Source organism: Elephantulus edwardii, unplaced genomic scaffold, assembly GCF_000299155.1.
Source record: "Elephantulus edwardii isolate Elephantulus edwardi_28Jun2011 unplaced genomic scaffold, EleEdw1.0 scaffold00083, whole genome shotgun sequence".
NCBI classification, from domain to species: Eukaryota; Metazoa; Chordata; class Mammalia; order Macroscelidea; family Macroscelididae; genus Elephantulus; species Elephantulus edwardii.
Window position 1 is genome coordinate 12903852 of NW_006399833.1, and position 17422 is coordinate 12921273.

General features: G+C 42.1%; 1 protein-coding gene across 1 annotated transcript in view; it reads right to left on the bottom strand.

The window, feature by feature from the left end:
• Window positions 1-1117: 1117 nt before the first annotated feature.
• The window catches only part of AMOT (angiomotin), a 56181-nt gene continuing 39876 nt past the window's right edge, over window positions 1118-17422 (bottom strand). Inside the window, exons 7-12 of the mRNA XM_006889933.1 lie at window positions 14876-15025; window positions 12961-13151; window positions 6226-6348; window positions 5065-5297; window positions 2359-3006; window positions 1118-1215 (exon numbers count right to left, since the gene is read on the bottom strand). Of these exons, the coding sequence (XP_006889995.1) occupies window positions 1118-1215; window positions 2359-3006; window positions 5065-5297; window positions 6226-6348; window positions 12961-13151; window positions 14876-15025 (1443 nt within the window). The remainder of the gene's footprint in view (window positions 1216-2358; window positions 3007-5064; window positions 5298-6225; window positions 6349-12960; window positions 13152-14875; window positions 15026-17422) is intronic.

The window sequence follows — 17422 nt, forward strand, 5'->3', positions numbered from 1 at the left end:
CGGACTGCAGTACAGTATTTTGGGGTTTCTGATGCTACTCTCTTAGAGGTGAAAGTCAAATGGGTGTTTTAAGACTTCAGCAGAGGATTTAAGAAAACAAAATGAAGATTCCTCCAAGGAGTCACCAGAAATTCAAAGCACAAAACCAGTCAACAACAATGCTTCCTCATTGCAAATGAGTCGGGACTGATAACCTAACCAGTGACTTTGTGCTACAGAAGAACCAAACACTAAGTTGATTGGTCTTAGGAAAGGGGAGCAAACTGTGTTCATGGCTACTCACAGACCACAAAAGTCTGCATACAGCACCACGTGCCAACTTTCCATCAAGGTCTGCTCTAATTCCCTAAGAGAGAGGAAGTTGTATTATCACTCTGTAAATTTACTCTTCCAGCATCTGAAAGCAGGATGTTAATTATTCAAATGCATAAATTATTCGAGAGCACATACATGAATATATGAACCTCCAAGAGAGAACCAAAACAATTCACTTCTAAATTACCATTGAAATGAAAATAATGTAATCCCTAGGGCCTGAAAGGAAAGAATCTGGGAAGAAAAGGTACCTCAATCACCTTTCCACATCATGCTATCCCTCACTTTTTCTCCAGCTAACAAAGTTCCTGAAACTATTCCTTTTTACTAGCCTGATGAGAAAACTTTCTCTTGATGCTGTGTAGATGGTATCTGTACAAAACAGCAAACACAAATACATTTTCATTTCTGGACAACGTATTACAAACTGCCCTCGACACATACTGTTTTCTTCAAGAGGAAAAAAAATGATGTGGTGTACAGAAATTTGAAACAAATTTAAGTACATTGAAGATACTAATGCATATCCAGATATTAACAATCTCAGTACTAGTATAAATCAAAACAATTAACCTGAAATCACATTCTGATTAATTTGTATTTAGAGGTACTCTCTTAAGTATACCAGTATAGATTGGAGTTTATATGCTATTACTTAGGACATTGTTCCAAAAAGAAAGCCCTTTACAAAAACTTCCCCACCCCCACCCCTTGTCGTTACCCTCAGAAAAAGAAAAATCAAAAGGGAAAAAAATTATCAAAAACATTCTTGCTGATAAATCGCAGCTCTTGATTTGGCCGATCAGATGAGATATTCCACCAACTCTGCGTTAGGCTCCTGTCCCAGGATCTGAATGGGAGTTTTCCTTTCCAGGGTATTGGAGTGGAACATAGGACCATCTAAATGGAAATAAGAGGTTAGAAAACACTTAGATATAAGGTGGTTGTTGTTATGTGCCGTCGAGTTGCTTGTGACTCATAGCGACCCTATATACAACAGGCCTCAACTCTGTTCTGTCCTGTGCCAATCGCACCGTCTCCGATACACCCATCCCGGTTACCCCAGTCACTGAATCAGTCCACCTCATAGAGGGTCTTCCCCTCCTGCGCTGTCCCTCCAGCCTCCCAAGCATGCTGTGCCTCTCCAAGGACCTATCCCTCCTTACAACATGTCCAAAGTACGTCAGATAAAGCCCCAGAATCCTTGCCTCCAAGGAGTAGCCTGGTTTAACCCTCTCTAATTTCTGGAAGCAGACAGCACTAGATCCCCTATGATGGCAATGGCCAAGAAACGAGGCTTGCCTACCACATCCCTCAATCATCTGAGCATCTAATTCTCAAGTAGAGAATAGCTTCAACTAACCCTTTCCCATTGTAGTGGCCAAAATGTCTTTCACAGATATTTCCCCCTATCTCTTCTGACTAATATCCCTTTGGAACAGGAAAGATTCATGCCACATGACTGACTCTGCCTAAAAACGTAGGCATCAACAAATAAGTTTGTATCTGAAAGCACAACTACAACCGAATGGATGGAGAAACTGTGGTACATTGGAATACTATGCAGCACACAGGAGCAGTGATTTCAAAATAATACTACATAACATGAAAGAGCATTATGCTGAGTGAGCTAACTCCGTCATATAAGTACAAATACTTCATAAGACCATTATTGTAAAAATAGAAGAAAAACTAGTAAAATGTGTATGGGGGCCCAAGGGAGAAAGGGGTGGGAGCTGTTGGGTGAGGATGGATAGGGGTGAAACCACAGGGTTGCACAGTTTGGTGGGTGGAGGGAGGGGGTGAAGGAAATGGGAAGGATCTGGCTGGGATCTGGCAAGACAGGGTAATGGTGGGCATAGTCCAATGGTGATTAATTTTATAAAACATATTGCATATGAATTATTGTATGAAACATAATATGAATGGAGATTAGTGTGAAACACAATGTATATGAACACTGTAAGCAAACCAATATAAAATGAAAACAAATTTTAAAAAACCCAACACAACAGAAAGCTAAGTGGTACAGAAATTGGTTACCTGTTTTGTCTACACTGCAGGCCAAACTTGGGATAGGTACACGGCATGATCCAGAACCGGTAGCTGGACTTGCAGGAGCCTCAGGCTGAGCCAAAGCTGGAGTTGGAGCTGGAACTGGAATCGGAGCCGGAGTCGGTGCCTGAGTGTGAGTCGGCGCAGACACCTGAGCGGGTACTGAAGCTGGAAGTGGAGCTGAAGCTGGAACTGGAGCCAGAACTGGAACCAAGGCGGTTGGAACAACCTGAACAGCAGGAGCCGGAGCAACTGCAGCGGCAGAGGCAGACACTGGAATCGCAGCAGCAGCAGCTGGAGAAACAGCAGCAACAGCAGCAGCGATTGCTGGAGATGGGGTGGCAACGGCAGTAGCTGGAGCAGGCGCAGCAACTGGAACAGCAGCTACCACCGTGGTGGTGCTGGTGGCAGTGGTTGCGGTGTTGGTGGCAGCAGAGGCGGCGGCAGCAACTGGAGCAGGAAGAGAGATTGGAGCAACAGCGGACGATTTGTTCGGTTCCGTTCCACGTTCGGTTTGGGTGCTGCAATCTCGGCTGCCTGACTTAGAGTGAGCAGAAGGCAGAGGAGTCGAGGGAGGCACAGGTGAAGGTGCAGAAGGGACAGACTCAACACGGTAGTCTCCACCCAAGAGAATACCTACAAATGAGAGAGAGACACACAGAGAGGGAGAGGGGGAGACGGGGGGCGGGGAGGTAGAGAGAGGTGGGGAAGAGAGAGAGAGGGGTAAAGAGAGGTGGGGGGGAGAGAGAGAGGGGTGTAGGTTAGAAAATGAAAGGCTATTCATCTATCTATTCTTCCTAATGAACTTGAGGGTAGGGCACTCAGGAGTTTAAGAAACAGTTGAAAGGGTCTAATGTCTTCATTTTTGTCTCTAAAAAAACCCCAAGACTCAGTCTGTCACATAGCTTCAGCTCTGTTAAGTTTCTTTCATACTGAGAAGACCCTTCCGAGTCTTCATACTCTAACCAGGAAAACTTAACTAAATCTTTAAATGCAATGCCTTGTGTATCTATTTTTATCTTCCTCGCCAATGGTTACTGACTTCCACTGAGCTGTCACAATTCAACTCAGTTTCACTTGCAATCAATATCATATCTTAACACACATCTAGAAAGGATCAGAGGAAGAAACCTATCACAGATTAATTCTGTGAGTTAAAAGTTCTAACCCATGACCCTGGTCCTCTAAAATGCCTACGATAACCAAAGAACACAGCAAGTATCAGAAGACCAAGAAGTAACTAGGAGATCTAACAAATCTATACATATATTTATAGAAGGGAGGTCTGTTAGCTTAGTGGTAAAGAGTTGTGCTGCCAACCTAAAGGCAAATGTTTCAAATACACCAGCAGCTCCATTGTGGCAAGATGGGCAATCTCCTCTTATATGGTACTGCCTCTGAAAACAAGCTGGAGAGTCAGCTATGAGTCAGTTCTGAACAACATACTTCTAGATAGCTAGGTAGATAGTTATAAATAGCGCTATCTTATTTTCTAGGGTTCTAAGAATGTGCCTGTGACTTATAAAATTCACAATACTTCCAGGGTTTCATTTAAGGGGAAGGAATGGACACAAGCGGAACGGAAAAGGTACATTCTCTTCTTATTTCAGTACTGTCTGGTAACAAAACTCTGCCACCCAGTTCTATTTAACTTTGCTAGAACTCAGGCTCCTCCTGTTGTGCGGGAGAAAAAAATGCCTAGAAGCAGCTGGAATTTTGAATGACATGAAGGCCACATGGGCTCTGGACAAGGAGAAAATGTTTCCACATGGAGAAAACCAAATCAGGCTTTTTTTTAAAAAAAGAAAGAAAACAGAAGCCTATCTTCCTTTCTGTTCAAGTAGAACCCTAAGATTCTATTTCCTTACACTTTGGATTCAACCATTGTTCTCTCAGTGAGACTTGACAGTGTAAAGAGGATCTTGAATGTGCAGTTAGTCTATTTTTTAAAATAGTGGTTTGCATACAAAATTCATATGCATTATGTTTCATCCCTGTACACTGTGTTCCACACATCCCTTCATTCACATTGTGTATGTTCCACATGCTCATTCCCATAAGCTGTGTTTTTACAAAATTAATCACCATTGAGCTATGCCCACTGTCACCCTTGTCTTTTCAGGTCCTCACCATAGATCTATCCTAATTCCTTCAGGCCCTCCCTCGGCCCATCAGACTGAGACCTCATGATTTACATCCCTTCCCACCCTCCGCCCCCCTGACTTAACCTTAAACCTAACCCTTCCCCTCTTTGGACTTTTATCCACACTTTACTAGTTATCCTTCTACTTTTGCAGTAATGGTCTTATGCAGTGTTTGCTTTTAGGCTACTGAGTCCGTTCACTCAGCATGTTAGCAGCTAGTGTCTCTCTTAAATATTTTTTTGTTTGCTTGTTTGTTTAGCACAGGAGAGGCAGACCCTCAATGAGGTGGATTGATTCAGTGACTGGGGTAATCGGGATGGGTGTGTCAGAGGCAATGCGATTGGCACAGGATAGAGCAGGGTTTAGGGCTGTTGTACATAGAGTCGCTATGAGTCGCAGGCAACCTGACAGCACATAACAACAACAATATTCTCTCTTGAGGAAAAAAATTCAATCTGCTAGATCTTCCTTTCTCTAACCTGGGTGATGATCTAAGTTAGGACTTCCTTTAACACCTGTCACTATACTCTTCCTTATTTATTATTATTACCTAGGCTCCCCTTCCAGTTCTTGTCATCCCGTTTCTCTTCCATGATGGGTATCCCCGTCAGGGTGGAAGAGTGAGAGAGCAGGCCTGAACCAGCATTGGAAATGGACATCAGCGATTTAGCTGGACGCATGGATGACAGCTGCTCTGTCTTACTCTGCTCTTTCCGAGAACGCTGCTGGAGTACTTTGATCATGGCGTCCTTCTCAATAATCTGGGCATGGAGGGTCTTAATCCTGGGAGACAAACAAAGAAAGAGGGGGGGGAAGGCTTTTTTAGAAAGACTTTGTTGCCACCACCATGCTCTGGTTTCACTGTGTCAATGGACTTCAACTTCCATTTTCTGTATTGGCTAAAGAAACGTCTAAAAAAGAAAAGAAAAGTCTACCTATTTCTGATATTTCTGAATTGTAGGGAATGGAATAGTGTGCTTTTTTTTCCAAAAAAATGCTTTTCTGCACACACTAATGGAAATAGCGGGGCATCCAGAAGTTGTTGTTTAAATATTAGGAGGTCAAAGTGGCGTATGTGTGCAAAGAAAGATTATATATATATATATATATCCACTTCCTAAACAACATGCCTCCAGAAACGCTATGAACTTTAAGAAATGTCGATAGTTATAGAAAGCCTTCAGGCCTTTTGTTCATAGGGTCACTATGAGTCGTGCTCAACTCGAAGGCAATCAACAAATTTATATAATTAAATGTAGGTAATGGGTACTGTAGTGCAGGATGTGTGACTATAGAAATGTGTTCACAGTCTTTAAGTAATAAGTATATGATTATGAGTTTATAGAAGGCATCAGACATCCTATTTCCCAATTTGAGTAGGTATTCTTTACGAAGCAGTCTACTGGATCAGAAGACCGAAGTTCAGTGCTAGAAAGAATTCTCCTGAGTGCAAATATCAACAATTCAGTTCTGGCAAAAGGTGGTGGAAAGTAACTGGCAAGGCCAAGGAGGAAAGCAGCCTTCCTTGGAATTCCACCGTTGGTAGGTATAACAAACCCTAAGTAACAGGCTGGCACAGGTGGAAGTGGGAGAGGAAGACAGCATTAGCAGGTTTCAAAGTTATGAATAAAGATGCTGGTTCCTCCCTACTGACCTATCCAGCCTCTATACCAACTTCTCATTTCCGCCAAGGACCAGATTCGCGTGTTACCTGCCCTCCATGTCAAGGCAACGCTTGTTGGCCATCAAAATTTCTTCTTCTTCCTTCTGGATGCGAGCTTCTAGGGCTGTGTCATAGCTGGTGTTTGGAGAGTGGCTGATGACTGTTGTGTCTCTGGAGAGGAAAATGACAGTGATGATGGTAGAAAGGTAGTCACATTGGTGAATATGTCCTTCCTCCCTCCTGAATGAAGGATACTGTTGGGAAGCTGCAACCTGAAATTAAACTCAGCAGAAACAGTTGGTTCTGGGGTAATTACTGCTGAGTCCTCAGGGTATGAATATTCAGTTTGCAGGGCTAACAGGAGAAGTTACTGACATGACAATGGCTGTAAAAGCCAGTCAGGATTTCCATGAGATGGGTACAAGTCTTCCTTCCGAACGAGGCATGCAGTCTCTTAAAACTTCCTGACCATGCCCCGGAATTAAGAAAATGTGCATATTTTAAGTTTCATTCACATAGCAGTCACTAGTAAAGGACTCTGAAGGAAGTTGGAGAATGTACTAATTTACTGTTGCAGAAGAATGGTGGCAACTCTATCTGATAGCTAGAACTAAACTGTAGATGAATCCATATCAGGCAGGGCATGTGAAATGAGGGACAAGCAGTGCCTTTTGAGTCAGTGCCACTTGGTTCCTATCTAACCTACATCTGAGGCATTCTAGTGCCAAATCACCGAGTCTACCCCAACCAAGCGACTGTTCTCTTGCCAGAGTCCCAGTGGCACAAGGGGAAATTGCGTTCCAGCTGAAAGTTTCTCTAGCAATTAACTCAAAGGGCAATTAATATGGAGGGGAGTGAGAGTGAGTGAGTGAGAGAGAGAGAATATGTGTGTGTGAGAGAATATGTGTAAGAGTGTGTGTGTGTGTGTGTGTGTGAGAGAGAGAGAGAGGGAGGGAGGGAGGGAGATAGAAGAGAGGAGAAGAGAAAGAGGAGAGGAGAGGAGAGAAGAGAAGAAAAGGAGAGGTCAAAGAAACACGACAGTCTGACAAACAGGGTTATATATCTTTCTGCACTTCATTTAGGACTGACAGAGTAGGGAAGAGAATGAGGAAACCTGGATCTTATTCTAGTAACTTGGAGAGGGGAAACAACAACAACAAAAAACCTAAAAAGGAAGATTACAGGTATAATTATATTGGTCTAAAGGAAATTGGATAATAGACCCTGAAGACAATGATCTGACACTGCTTTCACAATATTCCAATGTGAAAGAGTATCGGTGAGAGAATGCTTAAACATATTTTTGCTTAAAAACTGAGACCAGTGCACATAGGAATGGAGGGAAAGAGAGTTGGTGTTAAGGTTGAGAAATGTTGATGAGTCTTGAATCTTCTCCAAAATGCTTGTGCCTTATAGGCAATGGTGAAACTACACAAGAGTGAAATGAAAGTAGCAATGAGGATAGGCTACAAGGACTCTTAGTTCCTAAATGAATAATATTCTGCTTTTTAGTTCTACTGAGGATTGCTCCTGGTTCCCTAAGGGGCACAAGGCAGTATTGGTGTGTATTGCCTAATAGCAATGGGACCGAGCCCCCGCTTTCCCAAGCACTCTGCCATTAAAGAGATTTATGGTCACAGGAAAGGAATGCTAATAGTGCAGTAATTAACCAAAAAGTTTACGGATTAAACTCACCGGCCACTGTATGAGAGAAAGATGTGGCAGTCTGTTTCGGTTAAGACTTCGAGCCTTGGAAACCCGAGGGGACAGTTCCACTCTGTCCTACAGAGTTACTGTGAATCAGAATCAACTAGAAGCCAAGCAGCTTGATTTTCTCATTTACGGCCTCAGGGAGGCAGTTAGCTGATCTAAGCCTCAGTCTCTCCATAAAGAAGACGGTAACGATAATGGTGCCTATCTCTCCTAAGGTTGTGTGGGGATAAAATAAAATTATGGTGTGTATAGTATTAAAAGAAAAAAAAAAGCAGCAGCAAAAAGTAAACTAAAAGGGAGCTCTGGTGGCCTAGTGGCAAGAAGCGGTGCTGCAATCCAGAAGGCATGCAGTTCAAGGCCACCAGTTGCTCTATGGGAGAAAGATGAGCAATTTCTTCCTGTACAATTCATTAACTGCCTCTGAAAATGCACCAGAGCTATGGGTTGGTTCTGACTTGACAGTACACAACAACTACAACAAAGCATAAGATCTCAGGCACATATACGCACCCAAGAGATTGATCTACTTTTGGGAGAGAAAACAGCTAAGAGGGTATGACTTGAAAGAATATCAGCTCTTGGTATAATGCTAGAGACTATTCCTGCCCTGCAGAATTCTAGTGTGGTGGCTGAGGCTTCCCTGCCAGGCCTCTCTAAAAAGCGCATGGTGCCTACAGGCACTGGAGATTTGAGCACATGGTGTGTCACTAGGGGAGCTAGTCCTGGCTTATTGCCACTTTGATCCCATAAAAGCCCGTTTTTGAGACTCAGTGCCCTGCCAGCTAATTGATATGGACACCGTGAAGTCCTCAGGAATGGAGAGTGAAAATTTGGGGCTCTTAGTGAATTCCTACAGAGCTGCCAAGGCAAGTCCTTAGCATCAATTTGCCTTTTTAGAGGCCTGGGACTACTAGGCATGTAGTCTTTCTGGGCGCAGCTTGACCTGACATCTTCCAACATTCTGAGAGAATCCTTGGGAACACTGGTAGAGAGATGATGGATTATGGCTAGAAAAGACAACCTGCAAAATTTTAAAGACTATCACTGCATTTCAAATGCTTAAATACACAGGGTTTGGCAAAGTTAAACCAGGCTATCCCTGCAGTCCAGTTAGTTTCTCTCTCTTTCCTTTCACTGAAGAAGCTGTCCAATCATATAACTTAAATTCCTCTCTAGAATGTCACCGATGACTTCTTAATTAATTAAAGCATCGCATTATAGACTTCACTTGGGTTGTACGCATAGAGTTACACTGCCAGTCCAAAGGCAGTGCCTCTCTGGCAGTTTGAATTCACCAGTTGTTCCACAGGTGAAAGATGGGCTGGAGGGTCGGCTCTGAGTCAATTCCAACTCAATGACAATGAGTTCGAGTCTTAATTGCATTTTTTTAAACTCCAAGTGCTTTTCCGATGGGTACAATAATTTTGTTTATTTGATGAGTGACTCCTACACTGTAAGTGACCACTAGGTTTGAAATCTCCAAGAGTTTGAAAAACAGATGAAATGGAATAAAACTTATGGGAAGACCAAAATGCAAATAATTAACTATTGCAGGAATGAGGTTAGCCATCGTTCAAGAAAACCAAACACACCAGTGGTCAAATCTATTCTGACTCAAAGTAACCCTATCAGACAGAACAGAATTATGTCATAAGGTTTCCAAAGTTGTAATCGGTACAGAAGTAGACAGATGAATCTTTGTCCTCCCAGAGTAGCTGGTAGGTTTGAACTGCTGGCCTTCTGATTAGCAAACACTCAAGCACCATGCCACTAGGGTTCCTTCATCATCCAAGAGGATATATGTTGTTGTTGATTGCCGTCGAGTAGAGTACGACTCATAGCAACCCTATAAACAAAAGGCCTGAAGCCTTTCTGTAACTATCGACATTAATCAAAGTTCATAAAGTTTCCAGAAGCATGTTGTTTAGGAAGTGGATGCTATTCTTGCTTCTAAAAAAACTAAAAAAAAAAAAAAAGGACAAAAATGAACTCAAGCTAATTACTGTCAAGTCAGAACTGACTGATCACACATTCTCCAACAGGTTTTCCAAGGCTGTCTAACTCACACTGGAGACAACTGTCCATCTTTCTCTCTTGGAGTTGCTGGTGAATCTGAACTGTCAGAGAAGGGACCACCATTGCGTGAGCTGCATGATTCCCTATAGACTAGGTCACCGGAGCTTCCCACAGGACATAAAAGGCAATGAAAAGTACTGGAGCTGTTTACAAGGCATGCAATTATCTGAGCTATGCTTTAGGAAGACAACACTGTCTCTTGCTGACATGTGATGGAAGAACGGAAAAATTAGGAGAGAGAGACACTGAGCTCAGGCACCGTACTCAGAAGGGTTGTTGCAATAATCCCAGCAAGAGAAAATGAAAACATGAACCAGTGAAATTCCGGGGGAAATGGAAACAGGCTATGAGAGGTAGAAATGATAAAACTTGGAGGCGGAACTAGTGTTAGGAAGAGGGAAGTAAGGGCGAGAACTTTGGTGTGTTTGCAATTCAAATAATTCAGAAGGGATGCTCAAAGGGAGATGGGGAAAGAAAAACGGGGGTGGGAAAAGGAAAGGAGGGAAATCACTGGGATAGCAGAGGTTAGTGGGTGGATAGAGTGGTGAAGGAATAGGAAAGATTCAGAGGGCCTTGTATATGGATGACTGCATAAGGTACCATACATGAACAAAACACAATGTAAATGAAAGACTGTATACAGCAGAATTTGAATGAATGACTGTATCCAAACCTTTAAAAATTTGAGAAGTAAAAAAGAAGTGTTGTTTGCCATTTTCTGTGATAGCAAACCAGGGAGAGGTTTTTTAAAACAATGAAGTAGGTTTCAGTTCAATGTATTTTAGCATGATTTTTAAGTGCCATGGAATTGACCACGACTCTGAGCAACTCTATGAATAACAGATCGGAACCTTGTGCTATCCTGTACAATTATCATCTTTGATATGTTCCAGACCATTGTTACAAATACTGTGTCAAAGCATCTCTCTCACTGACCATTTCCAGCATGATGGTTTTTTTCCCCCCAAGCATCAGCCCCCACTGACATGCTGAAAGAATATGAGATGAACTGTCACCATCCTTGACTTAATAATGGCCATAGGGTAGTCAGAAAAGTATTGACGATTCTAACTTTAATATTAGACATGCAAGTGTTATCATTTGAAGCTACAGCATAGTACAAGAAAGGAGAGAATATGAAATAAGACGAAGGCAATGGACACTAAGAAATGCCTACAGAGGGAATAGGTATGGTCTGATTACAGCTTATGTATTGCTTCAAATAGCATCATACTATATACTAAACCTTAAATGTTATCTTATTGGACAGTTAATAAGTCCTATTCCACTATATTTGAGGTACGTCCTATCTGGAAGGCAGACTAATACACTGGTCAAGGTGACACCAATTGAGATCCAAATCCTGATTCTTCTGCCACTTACTAGCTGTGTGTGATCCTGGACCATTTTGTGAGGTGTTTCTCTCTACATCACTGCACACAATTACTCCGAATCTTTCCACTTCCAATAATAACAAAGTTTTTAGTGTTACGGTTTCACAAATAACCTCTGAACAAGTGTTAGGCTCAGGTGTTTCCTTGGGAACCAGCAGCTAAAATTACACTTAATTCTGCATTTAATCTGCCTACAACTTCCCTACCATCTTCCAGCACAGCTGGGCACTCTTTTATGTCACCGGCATGCCTCAAGCACCCTTTTCTCAGAAAACAAAGACAGTTAAACTGAAGGCCATATGTACCTAGGCATCAAGCCATAGGCACCTTCAGCCTATTAACATATAAGGGACCTCTGAAGACAAGCAGAGTAAATGAGAGAAATTTAAGATGTTTTCTTGAAAATGAAAAGTAGATTTACAAACCAATTAGTCCAGCTCTTGAGCACCAATGCCCATCATTAGATTTGGCATGAGAAGGACTTACAAAATAAATGTATTCACCATCCCTTCTGTGTAAATAATCTGGCAAATGTCTCTAGGCTCCTCCAACTCACTATGCTTAGGAGAAATGTCACAACAAAACTGGTTTTTAATAATATCCTTGTTAGAGTCCTCTCTGGGTGCAACATGTATGTACAGTTCACTGAGATACTAAACTCTGTTTGTATGGGCATATCCCACAGCATCGTCTGATTTAAATGTCTTTTGCCGCTATCATTTGTTGTTTGCTCATTTCATTTCCAAATTGTGATCATGAATAGCAGAGAGACAGTGAGACTGGATCAGAGCTTCCCCCACCAGTCCAACAATTAATGGTGATAATATGGAAAAAAATTTGGAGCAAATGAAAAGGATATTAAAAAAAAATACTCCTCCCGCCACTTTTCTCTCTTTAGCTGATGGAATGTGCTTGCTTACATGTGATGAGCTCATGCGCACAGAGAATGTGGCCTTCAAATATAGACCTTCTCAAAGGGCAGAGATGGATTCATGTTCAGCATAGCCTCTGACATACCTTGGACAAGCCCAGAGCTATCAGATGACAGCAGCCACTCCTGAGTGACATTGACTTTCTTAGTGATATTTCTCTGGAGAGAGGCTTTCAATTCTAGGCCTTGTACTAAACAAAGAAACCCACACAGGTGGCTGAAAGAAGACAGAGCCGTGGTGAGGGAGGTGTGTAAACATTCACTTGATCCCAAATGCCACTGCACTGGCTCTTGCAGAAAGCTGTCCTGTGATTACTAAAAGATTCCTACAAGTAACTCCTTGGCAAATCCCTGGCCCTCTGCTCCCACAGTCATTCAGTACCTGTATAATCACACGAAAGGAAGGGTACTTAATCAGAAATGGGAGAAACAAAGCATTAAAATTTAAAAACACTTAGGGAGCTCTGGTGGCCTAGTGGCAAGAAGCTACACTACAGTTCAAATCCACCAGACGCTCTGCTGGAAAAGGGGAAAAGGAGGGACAATCTCCTCCTGTACCAGTCAGATCCGATTTGACGGTACACGCACATAAAATAATTAAAAAAAATTATAAAATTTAAACACACACACACACACACACACACACCTTAAAACGCTGAAAAATCTCACCTCTGAGCAGCCACGGTCGCAGCGGCATCCAAAGCAAAATGTCTCATCACATTCTCCTCCAAGTACTTCTGCTCCCACTTGGTCATATCAGCTTCCAGGGCCAAGATCCTCTCCTCCTTCTCCCGGAGCAGCTCCATCAGAGCAGTGGCGCTGTATTCTGTAACGTTGGTGGGCTGCGAGTTGCCCTGGCGCTGTTAGGGGTGATGCCCAAGACCCACTCAGATTAGTAAGAGAAGGACCAGGTGGAGTCTCCTTTAAGAGCCCCTATCCTACTCTGGGATGAACTGCATTGGAAAAGTCAGCTGTGAGGGAACTCTCAAGAGTACTGAAGAGCAACGACGTCAGGCTGGAGACTAAGGTGCGCCTGATCGGGGTTATAGTCTTTGCAATTATGTACTATGCATTGGAGAGTTGGACAGTGACTAGGAATGATAGAAAGAGAATTGATGCCTTTGAGCTGTGGTGCTGGAGAAGAGTGTTGAATATACCATGGACTGCTAGGAGAACTAACAGGTTTGTCCTGGAGAGGATTAAGTCGGAATGCTCCTTGGAGTCAAGGATTCTGAAGTTTCGTCTGACATACTTTGGGCATATTGCAAGGAGGGACTGGTCCTTGGAGAGGGACATCATGTTTGGCGGAGTGGAGGGGAGGCGAAGGAGAGAAAGACCTTCAATGAGATGGATCCATTCTGTGACTGGAGTGGTGGGAATGAGTGTGTCTGAGATGGCTAGGTGGGCACAGGATAGAATGGCGTTTAGAGCTCTTGTACATAGGGTCACTATTAGTTGCAAACGACTCGATGGCACTTAACAGCAATCCTACTCTGAAACACACAGCTGTCACCATGAGTTTGAATCAATACAACGGAAACCAGTTTCTGTTCAGGGTTTGAGTCTGGGGAAAGGACTGCTTCCATTTAGTATGGATTCTGATTCAGAAGCAAAGAAAGTATGGGGCTTCCTTGGTGAGAAATGGAACCTGCCATGTTAAGTTGTCACACTGCTCAGAAAGTGAATCAAGGCCATTCTTTACCAGCCAGGATGAAAAGCAGCAGAAATGGACTAAAGAAAATCAAGCATCTAGTCCCTACCTTGCTCCCTAACTTGACCTTAAGTGAACCATGAAACCCTTTGTGGGTCTTGACTTTTTTCTTATTTAAAAGTGGCCGGAATAAGACAGATGCTTTCTAACCATCATTTCCAATTCTAAAATTAGAAGAGTCTATATGTGCAGCATTTCAACTCATAACAACACATAACAACACAACAACATAAGTGGTATAAGCCCTTATTCTGTTTGTGGGGTTCATCTGAAAGTAAAATGTTGTGAAAATAATAAACATTCACGATTTTTTTGAGAGATAGGGAGATAAGGAAGAATACTTAGTATTTATAACCACGAGGTCATTCCGGAGTAAGAAAGGGTGGTTGTTATTGTTATGTGCCATCAAGTCGCTTGCGACTCATAGAGACCCTATGAACAACAGCTCTGAACCCTGCTCTATCCTGTGTTGTTGTTGTTGTTGTCTTCAAGTTGAGCACGACTCATAGCGACCCTATGAACAAAGGCCTGAAGCCCCTCTACAACTACTGCCATACATCAAAGTTCATAGGGTTTCTGGAAGCATGTTGTTTAGGAAGTGGATACCACTCCTGTTTGCAAACCTGTTATAGTATTTTATTGTTGTTATGTGCCATTGAGTCGCCTACGACGTATAGCAGCCCTGTGTACAGCAGCTCTGAACCCTTCTCTGCCCTGAGCCAGTCTCACCAACTCTGACACACCAATCTTGTAGAGGGGAGGAACACCCAACCAAACCTCAAGATGAGCAAGAGCGTGACTTTTACCCTTCAGGTCAAAAGCCAACTGACAAACAACTGAGAAGAACATCGATTCCCTTTTCTGTGTCCTTACCTGCTGAATTCTGAGAGATTCCAGTTCTCTCTCCAGTCGTGTCCGGAGACGGTGCTCCAGTTGCTCCCGTTTCTCACACGCTGCCTGGAGCTGCACAAGGGCCTGCTGCATCTTCTCCACTTTGTCTACATACACCTGCTTCTTTTTCAGCTGAGTAGCCAGGTTGAGAGATTTAGAAGATGAAAGAAAATGGGGGGAGTTAGAGGAACAAGGTCAATCATTCACAGTCACACAATGAAATACTCGGGAGCGTTAATTTGTGTGTGTGTGTGGGGGGGGGGACAACCACCAAAACCCAAAACCAAAAAACAAACTACCTAATTTGGGAGAGGCTAGAGTGCATTATGCTGAGTGATGGACAAATACTAAGGACAAATACTGCATAAGACCATGATTGTGAAAATAGAAGGATAACGAGTAAAACGTGTATGGGGACCCAAGGGGTGAAGGGGTGAGGATGGGCAGGGGTGAAACCACTGGGTTACACAGTTTGGTGGGTGGAGAGAATGGGTCAAGGAAACGGCAACGATCCAGGTGAAAAGACAGGATAATGATAGGCAAGGTACAATTGTGATTAATTTCATAAAACATAATGCATGAGAATGATGCTATGAAACACAATGTGAATGAAGAATAGTGTGAAACACAATGTATATAAACTTCATAAGCAAGGGAGCTCTGATAAGCAAAACAATTTTAAAAAATGTAAAATAGAATTTCTATGAATGAGCATATGAAACAATGTAAATGTAAGATTGTATAAAACACAATTTATATGAATGAAATATAATGTAAAGGAATTATTATATGAAAATCAATAAAAATATTTTCATTTTAAAAAGGTCAATTATTCAATCGCCAAATCCAACCTTGTATTATTCAGACCTCTCCTTTCCCAGCCTAAAAACAAAAGACAGACTGGAGGGGGAGAAAGTTCTTCATGATAATTAATAGTCTTGCTCATATTTATTGTAAAGAGAATGTAAAAAGGGAGAGGTATTAGGGATACTATTTTAATCTCCTCCTCTTTCTCATCTTTTAAGTTTTTCCTGAGTCCATTATCCAGCCTACCAACACTAATATCCATTTACCTGGAGTCCAACCAACAGAGCCATTGCAGAAACCGCTTTTCTCCATGTCACTCTTATAAACACCAGGGAGTGACAGGTACAAGTCACTGCTATAGGGAATTTCCAGTCAGATAGTATGACATGTGCTGGTGAGGATGCATCCTCTACCACTGCCCCTTCCCCGAATTAGAATGGCTGGACCCTCCGCAAGTGGAGACTATTTATTCCCAGTCTTGTGGTAGGATTTGACTAGGTGAAGGGCAAAAGAAATGGTTTTAATCTTTTTCTATACTTTCTTCACATTTCTTTCTATTCCAGGCCTAGTTCAATCTAGCCTTGTAAACTAGCTGAGGTAATTTATAAGTCTAGATGGTTTATATTTTTTATGAGTCTTTTTTCTTTGTAATAAAACAAATTATTCTCATTTTTTTCCTATATGCTTCAAAACCTTTCCTTTTCTGGGTTATGTGAGTATCTATAAAAACAATGATACAGGCAACCAAAAACTTTAGGCCATGTATTCCAAAGCCTTCCTACTTGCCAAGCTTTGAATAATTGGAGAGCTCAAGACATCCTTTATCCTTCACCTTCTGGGCTCTATAATCCTCGTGAGCTATTTAAAGCTGAACATATTTATTTGTGAATTGCTCTGAAAACCCTCAGGAGGTAGAGCAATGTTAATGCAAAGAATGCTAACTATAATTACTAAAGCTCACAGCACTTATACTTAAAGGCAATTAAACTCAGATAGCATGCAGTTCTGTCTTGAATGGCAAAATGCAAGCTCAGAGAACTGAAAAAAGAAGTAATTCAAGGCCATGCAGATTTTTTCCAGGTCCTGTATTGCTTGGAAAAGAAAATCCAACTATCCCAGTAAAAGCATCCCGGGATTAGAAAGAACAGAGCTAACCTTTTGAAGAGAAGAATACGAAATATCAAAGAGCTTTCTAAGTTGGATGAAGATAGGCACACAAGTCAGACAACTTCATAACACAGTATTTCATTCTTCTAATACTGCCTCTTAAACCACTCACTCTGTCTTGATCTGTCAGTTCCACCCCACTCTAGTCCCATCCCCATTCCCAGGGGTTCACTCTAAGTTTAGGCTTTTCCTTCTCTATCAATGGTTAATAACTGGGATTTAATAGATAAATTATGGATTGTTATACATGTGTATCTTCTCATGTGATTTACAGCCTCCAACAATCCACTGGAGGGTCAGCTATGAATAAGTTCCAACTTGATGTCAGTGTGCAAGAGAGATTTGGGAGGGGAGGAGTGCTACTGGCCTCATATGGGTAGAAGCCAGAGAGATCTACCAAGCATTTATAAGGTATAGGACAGACACCACACAACAAAGAACTAATTGGCCCTAAATGTCAAGACTAATTATATATATATAGTCAAAGATGAGTCCTAAGCATGAATAACTTTCAAAACCAATTTCTTAAATTTAAATAAAACCTGTATGATTGAT